The sequence below is a fragment of the Martes martes genome (assembly GCF_963455335.1).
Source record: "Martes martes genome assembly, chromosome: 5".
In the NCBI taxonomy this organism is placed as follows: domain Eukaryota; kingdom Metazoa; phylum Chordata; class Mammalia; order Carnivora; family Mustelidae; genus Martes; species Martes martes.
The window spans coordinates 125,969,981-125,981,855 of NC_137892.1; the positions used below are offsets into that span (position 1 = coordinate 125,969,981).

General features: G+C 36.2%; 1 protein-coding gene across 1 annotated transcript; it reads right to left on the reverse strand.

Moving 5' to 3' along the window:
• Positions 1-1,698: 1,698 nt before the first annotated feature.
• On the reverse strand, positions 1,699-11,464 carry SPINK13 (serine peptidase inhibitor Kazal type 13; the record flags this gene model as incomplete). Its single annotated transcript, XM_080804645.1, has 4 exons — positions 1,699-1,747; positions 8,548-8,675; positions 9,327-9,364; positions 11,395-11,464. The coding sequence occupies 4 exons, from the start codon at positions 11,462-11,464 to the stop codon at positions 1,699-1,701; spliced, it is 285 nt and encodes a 94-aa protein (XP_080660771.1).
• Between the last annotated feature and the right edge of the window lie 411 nt (positions 11,465-11,875).

The window sequence follows — 11,875 nt, forward strand, 5'->3', positions numbered from 1 at the left end:
AAGGAATCATCCAGCTCCCATCACTGAATTTAAAAAGAAAGAAGGCATACCTCCCTGGAACTTACACAAATTTCTTCATTTTGATTGAATTTAACTTCATTAAGAAGAAACTGTGAAATATTTAACATATTCTCCTCCACTTTGTTTCCCAGATGACAAAGAATCTCCTTTAAGTTGAAATCACTGTTGTCTGAGTGAACAGGGGCTCTTTTGCAGAGCCCCCTTCAGTGGCAAAGCCCAGAGGATAATTGTACCCATTGGAGCTGAAAGAGAGCCTCTGCCCTTTTCCTCAGCAGCTACCACCACTGCATCAATGCCAGGAAGCCACCAACTCTAGTGGTGCCCATAAATAGATAAAAAGATTAATCAGCTAAGCAAAAGTTTCTATGAATTAAGGTTATACCTACATATTTTATGATGGGTGCTACCTAAATGTAGCATGTCCAGATCAAATGGCCAGGCTAGAAAGAAATACATAACTATGTCCCCATCTCTTACCAAACTTATCTCACTTTGAATATCCTGCCTGGAAGGCAGTTAATTTCCATTCCTTGATTTTTAATTTGGTGGAGTTACTGTTCTACTGTTCCATTTCTTTGGTCCGCCTTTTATTATTTTTGAAAATAGAGATGGAAAGATGAAATAATAAAATAATGTTAAATTACACAAGATCAGAATTAGCAAGAGAAGATCTCTACTTTAGGAGACTCTTTGAGAAAACAGAAAGACATGAAACGATTTCCGCAGCTCCGAAGATATCCAACCTGATAGATGCTACTGACCAGGGGCCCCAGGGGAAGGAGAGAGGATGATGTAAGAGGACAAAGGCCCTGTTGCCAGCAAAACTGAGCTGTGTATTAGCTGGAAAGGGGATGGGGAAAGCAGAACTGTGGGGACCCATCCCGTCAAAGAACTGCTCAGATTAAGATAAAAGAGTGAGGCTGACATCTAGTGGTAGCAGTAGGTAATGGTACGGAGCCCATGAAGTGAAATTTCCCCAGCCTCAAAAGTATAATAATAATGGCTTCATCTCCCTGTATTAGTCAAGATCTTTCGGTTATAAGTGAGAGCTTATAAGACGGATTAAGCAAAAATGAAAAATGAATTTATTGACCGATGTTGTAGGAACAGTGGAATGAGTAAGGATTAAAAATGCTAAAACTAAGGGGTCAAATGATACCTGCTCTTCCTCTGAAAAACATACTTTCCCCCCAGAAGTTCTTGGGACTCCTCCTTCCTTCTATTAGCATATGAATATTTTTTTCCTCTAGTGAAGGTGAGCTTCATTTACGAGTATGAGGTAGAAAGTCTTAAATAGCCGTGTTTGTATGTGTGCGTGAAATGTTTTCTTATGCTCATCTTTAGGTGAGATTAGTAGGGCCGGGTCAGATCTCACAGGTGAGCCTGCACTTTGGGGTAAGTTTAATTCGGGAAGTGACAGATCTAAGACACAAGGAAAATGAAAGCTTATTTTAAATAATCATTTACACAGGGTAAATGCCACCCCTCTCATTATTACCTTATTTGTAATAAATGTATCAGTTGGTTCTTCATTCGTTTGATTCCTTTATTTTTAGCTTTGTTCCAAATTTGGGTGTAGCATAGATGTCATTTATCATATGCCCTTAGATTCCAAAAGAAATAGTTTTTGGAATTAAGTAGTGAAACGAATAAGCAAGCGTAGTACTCCGTCATTCATTAGCCACATTTTCCATATTTATAAAATTTAATATGAGGACCAAGTTCCCTAAAGAGAAGAGATTTTAAAAAATGAGATTAGTATCATAAGGAAAGTAGGTATTGCTTCACATTCTCTCATCTTCCAAATGTAGTCCTGAGCAAGGGAGCTGCTTTGCAATTCCCTTTATACCCGTCTCTTCCTGCCCACCACTCCACATTCCTTCTCTATATCTTAATTATTCAAAATGGTGTTCTATGAAGTTTTCAACAGAGAATCTTTCATCTTCTAACTCATTCCCATTTTGATACCTTTGGATTCAACATAATAATGCTGGATTTTTTTTTTTTAACCAAGACATAAAAGATGACCATAACAAGAATGCTATGCCTAATAATTCAGATAATTCACACCCTGTCCAAATTTTCACCAGGTTTACACTGCTCATAGACCACAGTCTATTCTCCTTACTCTGGTATATATTTTCCCAGAGGGCTAGCTTCTGTCTAACCTTCCACCTTGAGGTAGGTACTGTTCTCTAATACACAACATTCATTTCAACACAATTGTTCTCTTTATTATTTCTCTAAAGGCACTGCACATTTTCTTGGTTCTAAACGTTTTCCAAAACAGAGAGCCCTGTATAAATTTCCCATTCTATTTTCTCTTGCATTTTTAAAAGAAGCCTTTAAACTTAGCTTCTTTCAAGAGACTCCCCACCCTGACCCCCATCTCAGGCTGACCGTCGATGTATATCTGATCAACTCACTTGGGTAAGGGATTGCAAACATGTTAACTTGTAGGAGCCAAGCTGGTAATATAAATAAGTGGAGGGGGTCACTTCACCGCAAAAGAGAGGTGGGACTGTCTGAAATGCCTGAATTCCATTTAGATGGGCAGCTGCTACTAGGCAGCCGTTGCTATTTTTTTTTTCCCCATGTGAAATCCTAACTTCCTATTAGCACAACTTTGATTTTTCAAAATAAGTTGGAAATCTATATTTTGGATGAAATCTGACTTTTGAAATGCTGTCAACCATTTCAAGACTTACTAAAATATTGTTTGGTTGAACAAAACCAGTGTTGTTTTCTATTATCATACTTTTTATTATCATACTTTTCTTAGGCCTGTATTCTTTTTTGCCAAATGAGATCAAAAACTTCTGAAGCATCTGGGATATTTTTCATTCTATTTTTTGGTAGTTATTATGAGAGTCCTACACTGAGTAGGCTCGAGGAATTCTTTTAAGGATAACAGCTGTGACTGTGTATCAATTCTGGCCAAGACTTGCACTCTTCTGTTTTCTTTTGTCTTTTTTTTTTTTTAGTTTCAAGTTTTTATTTAAATTCCTGTTAGTTATTTCTTACACCATACACAAAAACAAATTCAAAATGGATGAAAGACCTAAATGCGAGACAGGAATCCATCAAAATCTTAGAGAAGAGCACAGGCAGAAACCTCTGTGACCTTGGCCACAGCAACTTCTTACCAGACACATTACCACAGACAATATCACTGCAAATGGCAAGATTTCATTCTTTTTGATGGCATATATATATAATCTCCCACAACTTCCTTATCCATTCATCAGTCAATAGACATTTGAGTACCCTCCAAGTTTGGCTGTTGTTGATAATGCTGCTATAAACATGGGGGGCATGTATCCCTTTGAATCCGTATTTTTGTATCCTTTGGTAAATGCCTGTAGAGCAATTGCTGGATCGTAGGGTAGCTCTATTTTTAACCTTCTGAGGACCCTCCATACTGTTCTCTAGAGTGGCTGCACCAGTTTGCATTCCCACCAACAGTGCAAGAGTGTTCCTCTTTCTCCACATCCTCACCAATACTTGCTGTTTCTTGTGTTGTTAATTTTAGCCATCCTGACAGGTGTGAGATGATATCTCATCATGGTTTTCATTTGTATTTCCCTCATGATGAGTGATATTGAGTATCTTTTCATGTGTCAGCCCTCTGCATGTCTTTTTTTTTTTTTTTAAAGTTTTTATTTATTTATTCGACAGAGATCACAAGTAGGCAGAGAGGCAGGCAGAGAGGGAGAGGGGGAAGCAGGCTTCCCACTGAGCAGAGAGCCCGATGTGGGGCTCGATCCCAGGACTCTGGGATCATGATCGGAGCTGAAGGCAGAGGCTTTAACCCACTGAGCCACCCAGGCGCCCCATCTGCATGTCTTTTTTGGAGAAATGTCTGTTCATGTCTTCTGTCCATTTCTTAAGTGGACTATTTGTTTTTTTGGGGGGGGGGATATTGAGTTTGATAAGTTCTTTATAGATTTTGGATACTAACCCTTTATCAGATATGCCATTTACAAATACCTTCTCCCATTCTCAAGGTTGCCTTTTAGTTTTGTTGATTTTTTTCCTTCACTGTGCAGAAGATTTTTATCTTGATGAAGTCCCAGTAGTTCATTTTTGCTTTTGTTTCTCTTGTTTGTGGTGATGTATCTAGTAAGAAATTGCTACAACTGAAGTCAAAGAGGTTTCTGCCTGTGCTCTCCTCTTGGACTTTGATGGATTCCTATCTCATATTTAGGTTTTCCATCCTAATGAATATATTTTTGTGTATGATATGAGAAAGTGGTCCAGTTTCATTCTTCTGCATGTGGCTGTCCAATTTTCCCAACACCTTTTTGTTGAAGAGACTGTCTTTTTTCCAATGGGTATTCTTTCCTGCTTTGTTGAAGATTGGATGACCATAGATTTGAGGGTCCATTTCTGGGTTTTCCATTCTGTTCCATTGATCTATGTGTCTGTTTTTGTGCCAGTACCATACTGTCTTCATCACTACATATTTGTAATACAGCTTGAAGTCTGGACTTGTGACGCCTCCAGCTTTGCTTTTCTTTTTCAAGATTGCATTGGCTATTTGGGGTCTTTTGTGGTTTCATACAAATTTTAGGATTCTTTTTGTTCCGTGAAAAATGCTGGTGGTATTCTGATAGGGATTGCATTAAATATGTAGACTCCTTTGGGTAGTATAGACAGTGTAACAATATTTGTTCTTCCAATCCATGAACATGGAATGTTTTTCCATTTCTTTGTGTCCTCTTCAGTTTCTTTCATAAGTGTTCTAATTTTCAGAGTGCAGATCTTTTACCTCTTCAGTTAGGTTTATTCCTACGTATTTATCTTACAGTTTTTGGTGCAGTTATAAATGAGATTGATTCCCTCATTTCTCTTTCTGTTTCTTCATCATTGGTGTATAGAAATACAACAGATTTCTTTACATTGATTTTGTATCTTGTTACTTTGCCAAAATTGTGTATCAATTCTAGCAATTTTTTGGTGGAGTCTTTTGGGTTTTCTACATAGAGTATCATGTTGTCTGTGAATAGTGAAATTTTTACTTCTTCCTTGCTGATTTGGATGCCTTTTATTTCTTTTTGTTGTCTGATAGCTGAGGCTAGGACTTCCAGTACTATGTTAAATAACAGTGGCGAGAGTGGACATCCCTGTCTATTTCCTGACCAGAGAGGAAAAGCTCTCAGTTTTTCCTCATTGAGGATGATATTAGCTGTGGGTCTTTCATATATGGCCTTTATGATGTTGAGGTATGTTCCCTCCATCCCTACTTTGTTGAGGATTTTTTTCAAGAATGGATGCTGTACTTTGTCAAATGTTTTTTCTGCATCTATTGACAGGATCATTTGATTTTTGTTCTTTCTTTTTTTAACGTGGTATATCATATCGATTGATTTATAAATATTAAACCACTCTTGCAGCCCAGGAATAAGTCCCACTTGATTATGGTGAATGATTGTTTTAATGTACTGTTTGATTTGATTTGCTAGTATTTTATTGAGAACGTTTGCATCCGTGTTCATCAGGGTTATTGGCCTGTAATTCTCTTTTTTAGTGGGGTCTTTGGTTTTGGAATCAAGGTAATGCTGGCCTCATATAATGAATTTAGAAGTTTTCTTCCCATTTTTATTTTTTGGAACAGTTTGAAAAGACTAGGTATTAACTCTTCTTTAAAAGTTCGACAGAATTTGTCTGTGAAGCTACCTGGTCCTGGACTTTTGTTTGCTGGGAGATTTTTGGTTACTGATTCAATTTCTTTGCTGGTTATCTGTCTGTTCAAGTTTTATACTACTTTCTGTTTCAGTTTTGGTAGTTTATATGTTTCTAAGAATTTATCCATTTCTTCCAGATTTTCCAGTTTGTTGGCATATAATTTTCCATAGTATTCTCTTATAATTATTCATAATTTTGTGGTGTTGGCTGTGATCTCTCCTCTCATTCATGATTTTATTTATTTGGGTCCTTTCTCTTTTCTTTTAGATAAGTCTGGCTAGGGGGTTATCAATTGCATTAATTCTTTCAAAGAACCAGCTCCTGGTTTCATTGATCTCTTGAACTGTTGATTTTTGTTTGCTTCTTTATTTCTATATCATTTATTTCTGCTCTAATCTTTATTATTTCCCTTCTGCTGGCTTTAGGCTTCATTTTTTGTTCTTTTTCTAGCAACTTTAGGTGTAATATTAGGTTGTATATTTGAGACTTTTCTTACTTCTTGAGGTAGGCCTGTATTGCTACATACTTCCCTTATAGGACTGCTTTTGCTGCACCCCCAAAGGTTTTGGACCATCATGTTGTCATTTTCATTTATTTCCATGTATTTTTTAAATTTTCTTCTCTAATTTCCTGGTTGATCCATTCATTCCTTAGTAGGATATTCTTTAACTTCCATGTATGTGTGGTCTTTCCAAATTTTTTTCTTGTGGTTGACTTTCAAGTTTCATAGCATGTGGTCAGAAAATAGGCATGGTGTGATCTCAATCTTTTTATATTTGTTGAGGCCTGATTTGTGGCCCAGTATGTGATCTATCCTGGAGAATGTTCCATGTGCATGTGAAAAGAATACATATTCTGCTGTTTTAGGATGAAATGTTTTGAATATAATTATTAAGTCCATCTTGTCCAGTATGTCATTCAAAACAATGTGTCATTGTTTTCCTGTTGATTTTCTGCTTAGATGATCTGTCCATTGATGTAAGTGGGGTGTTAAAGTCCCCAACTATTATTGTATTATTATCAATGAGTTCCTTTATGTTCATTATTGTTTAATATATTTGGGTGCTCCCAAAATGGGGGCATAAATATTTACAACTGTTAGATCTTGTTGGATAGACCCCTTTACTATGATATAATTCCCTTTTTCACCTCTTGTTACAGTCTTTGGTTTAAAATCAGAGTTTGCTCTAAGTATGGCTACTCCAGCTTTCTTTTGGAAGATAAGAAAGCATTTCCAAGTGTCTTGCCTAATTAGCTCATGCCTAAGAAAGTGACAGCAGCTATTAGGAAGAAATGCTAATGTAGTTTAATTATTCCACATAGTCTGGTGACATTCATGAATTCTCATTCATCTTGCTTTGTGATGGTAGATACATGGTTATTTTCCATTTTTTTTTCAGTTCCCATTCTTTTCCTTTAAATGACATTGCAATCATCCTTTGAGTCTAGTACTTGCTCTGAAGATGAGCACATATTTCCTTTATTGGACTAGCTTCTACACCCCATTTCCTTCAGTGCTCAGCAATAACAGCCTCATGGGTTGGAAACATGACACTGGAAGCCCATCAAGATTCTTTTCAAAGGAAGATATGCACTAAAAAGTCCAACAGACTTGGGAAGCTCAAATTAGCTCCTGGGAAGTAACCATGAGCCCTTGGAATATCCCTCCTGATAAGAGTGATTTTATAACCTGAGGTCATAGGCCATGCCATATAGTTTATGATCAAGTGAATGTCTGTTGTTATTCCCTGTGGTCCTGAGTTGCTCTGTGTCAATTCGACCTCTGGGAATTCAGGGTGGCTGGAAACAGTAGTTGTCAGTCATTCAGGTCCCACAAGATTAGGTGACTGGTTTCTAATGAAAGGGCTGGGCACCAAGGTGTTGGTGAGCTTCCCAAGTTGGCAAAACTTCATATGTGTTGTCACACATCATAGCTGGGAGAATTAAACACTGAGTCCACTGGGAAAGGTCAGCTGGAAGCTTGTGATTGCTCTCTCCTGGACTCCACCCTGTGAGCTTTCTGCCTTTGCTGATTTTACTCATATCCTTTCATTGTAATAAACTGGTGCCATGTGTATAACAGCTTTTCTAAGGTCTGTGTGTCCTGCTAGCAAATCATCCAACCTGAGGATAGTCTTGGAGATTTTAACACAGAAGATCAAACAAGTCATGGAAGAGTTACTAACAAGACATAAATCGGTTTCCAAAAACAACTTCAAATGGAGTTAAAATTTATCATGAGGAATATTATTAATTTTTTAATCTAATTTTACTATTGAACTTACTTGAAAGGCAAAGCAATATATAAGTCAACTGTCATTTTTATCTATGTAAGCCCACATAACCATTTTATTATTTATATGTGTATTTATACCTTTATCTATGTCTCTATCTATGTCTGTATTGCTATCAATATCTGTTTATGTCTACCAAGCAATATTTATGGGCACTATTCATAGGCATGTCAATGTTATTTTTTAAAAGTTTTTGAGTGATTTGAAAAAAATCACTCAATGATTTTGAGTGGATGGATTTCTGTTCATCGTTTGGGTATAATTTATAGATATCTATTAATATGATCTTTGTTCAATTCCACCAAAACATCACTTAAGCTTTTCTTACTTTTTTTTTTTTAATGAGTCAACTTTGAATGTTAACTAAAATTTTTCAGAAAGACTTTTCTCTTTATACATAGTATGTTCCCAATCTTTTATGAACAATAGAGGTTATTTAAAATAAATATCCCATCCCTCAGTAAATCCAGTTCCTTGGCTAAGATTTTTTGATATTCCTGTGAGGAAATACAAAGAAAAAAATGGTATTTTATTTTGAACTTACCACTGATCAACACAAAAAAAACACTCATTCTTGTAGGTGTGGCCATTTGTAGCACAAACATATGATATCACATCTGGACACTCTGATGTATAAGAAGGATCCAGTGGGTAGTACATTTTACATGGGGGCTGCAAATATAAAAAAAATGTCATATGAATAACAGTTGATAGATTTTCCTCCATCTATTCCTGGCCTGTCACTTCCTCCCCCCATAGAAATAATATCAAATATATCTATTCAATGGATCTTTTTCAACATTTTCTTCTGGGCTTTGGTCAGGCAGGTTTTTTGCTGACTGCAGTGTCAGAAAATGTGGTGACGCATTCATCTCCTAAAGTCATGAGCATTATAAAATCCCCACTTAAATCCCATATGTAAAGTTTCCACTTAAACTTGGAATCCCAATGCCATGAATTCATTCTAAGAAGTTTGTGAGTAGAGATATTTATGTATTTGTGAACTTCTAGGGGAAGGGGCTCCAATATAATTGTTTAGAGTGAGGGTTCTGTATTGAGGCTGGGAATAAATCCTGTATTTACCACCGTTTAACTTTAAGACCTTGAGCAAGTGACAGGTGTCATTTCGTTTAATGCTCAGAGATGTATTTTACTGTTATAATGTTTGTGCTATGTTAGATTAAATCTAAGTCTGGAAAGGTTATACATGCCCAAGGTCACGTGGAAAACTTTTGTTCTACTTACCCCTGTTAAGTTTTAGGTCTCTCATGTCAAGAGAGTGATCAGATTAGCATCACAATTCACTAAGAAATTTAAATTTACCTTAGGCCATTTATTTATATCATGTGGCTTGAAGAATGCTGCAGATAAAGTACATACACAATAGGTTAAAAGAAAATCGTTCTTCATGGAGTTTGATTTCACCCACTGAAGTTACTAACTGAATAAAAAAAAGTAATTTAATTACTCATTTGCACAAAAGTATACAAAATAATTTATACCAACAGAATTTGTGGGTGGTGTTCTTTTGTTAACTAGTTTATTCATTTATTCATTCTTTCCTTCATTTTCACAGTCCTGACTTTATAAATTTTCTATGTTACTGAGGGAAGAGTAAAAACCAGTTGAGGTTGTAGGTATAACTTGCAAACTATTATTTTCATTAAGTTACCTGATTTTGTTGGCTTTAGTTTCCTCTCCACTGCAGTCGGGGATGAGTATATGTACTTTGAAGTTTTTTAAATTAAATATGTTATGATAAATAAAATATTGGGCTTATTCCTACCAAGATGCCAAACTAAAGAGGATAGTAGAGTGATGATCAGAAACTTTAAGGGTTCCTTGGCTCTGGAGAGACTGACTCGTTCTGGGAAACTAGTTTGTGTGAGGATGCTGGTGTTGCCTGGGGATAGAGGGTGGCCAGCTGGCTGTGGGAGAGGGAAATAAGAAAAGACTTATCATAGTTCTGCTCTTCCTTATCTCTTACTGTAATATGATCTTTTAAATAGTCTAGAAAATTCTAGCTTTCCAAAAGTTAGACTTCCCAAAGTTCAAAGAGAAAACTTGAATTATATTTTAAATTTTTTTCCCAGAGGAAACAAGAAGCCTACCAACCTTTCCAGGAATAGACTATGCCAATTGCACATATAATCTTTTTAAAAAATTTTAAAAAAGGAATGCTTCTTTCTAATTAAAAAACCAACAACAACCCAGAATCTTTTAATCACAAAAGTGGCTAGATATAGTAATAAAAAAGAAAAATAAAGGCCTCCATCTAGTAGAAATGAAATAAAGTAAAAATATATACTGCATACCATATATAAGAATAAACCTCAAATACATCTGAACATAAGAAATGAGACCATGCAAAGATCAACTGAATTTCTTTTTAATCTTAGTATAGGAAAGGCTGTCTAGTAGGTGAGGTGCTTGGTCTTTATTAGCTTTTTTTCATAGTGAAGTTGAATATCTTATACAGATTTAAAAGCCATTTCTGTATTTTGGGGTATGTGTATGTGTGTGTGAATTGTATTTGTATGCATATTACTCATTTGGCAATTGGTTTTTATTTTTTTCCTCAGTTTTAAGTATTCTTGTGTATTAGATATATTAGTCCTTTATCTGTGATATGTGTTATAGATATTTTCTTCCAGTCTACCAGATATCTTTTAGTTTAAGGAATTTACACTAAAGATACACCTTGAACAGTACAAAATACATATACATAAGATTATTGCAGCATTGTTTGTAATTGCAAAATATTGGAAAAAACTAAATGCCCATATGTAGAAGACTGATTGATTAAATTTTAGTATACCCACCCAAGGAAGTTCTGTATCATTGTACAAAAGAATGAAGAAGATCCCTGTGAATTGATATGTACTGATTTACAGGATATTTGTAAATTGAGAAAAGCAAATTGCAAACAGGTATCTATAATATGCTATCTTTTATGTAAGAAAGTAGGAGAATGACACAGTGTGCACACATATGTTTCTATTTAACACAGTAAAGACAGAGGTCAAAGAGGTTGGTTCTGTGAAGACAGCTGTGGGGTTGGAGTGAAAGGGAAAAGGGGTATGGAGGTAATGACACTTCTCTGAATCTAAACTTTTGCTCATTTTGTTTTGTTTTCCTTGTGTTCAAAATAATTTTGAATTGACTTTTGAATTTTTCTTGACCCATGCATTATGTAGAAACATGTTATTTCATTTTCAAATTTTGGAAGGTTTTCCGGAGTAACTCCCTTTCCCAATAGGGATACCCAGTTGATGCCCACTTTGCATGGTCCAGCCTAACATTCTCCACTTGGTCACACATGGCGATTTTTCTCTTCTACAACTAAAAGAACATCACTTGTTTCTCTCCCAAGACTTGTAAGTTTGCTTACCTGAAAAAGCAGTATGTGCCAAAGTGGAGGAAACCAGGAAAAATATGGTCGTGTAGGAAAAAGCAGCCATTTTGATCTCATCCAATGTCCTGCTCTTGTGAGACCTGGTAAAAGGCTGGAGAGAGAGTTTATTCCTAACATCTTGCACAGGTGGATTTCCAAACATGAGAGAACCTACTACGCTGAGGTGTTGCATTCCTATAAACTTGACCATGATGGTCTCACACTGGCCTGATCTCCAGGTTTCAGACCTGAGGGCCCTTCTGCTCCAAAGAGAGAAAGTAAACCACTAAAAGAACTTTTTTTTTTTTTTTTTTTCCTGCCAGGAACCATGTATAATCCCAGTCCTGGCTGGGAGGGAACTGGGCTCAGGGCTCTCATCAGGGCTGGCCTAGGCATGTTCCTTTTACATAGGTTCACCCTATAATCTACCAACTACACTGGAGTGTTCATATGAAACAGTCTACAAATTTATAAAAAA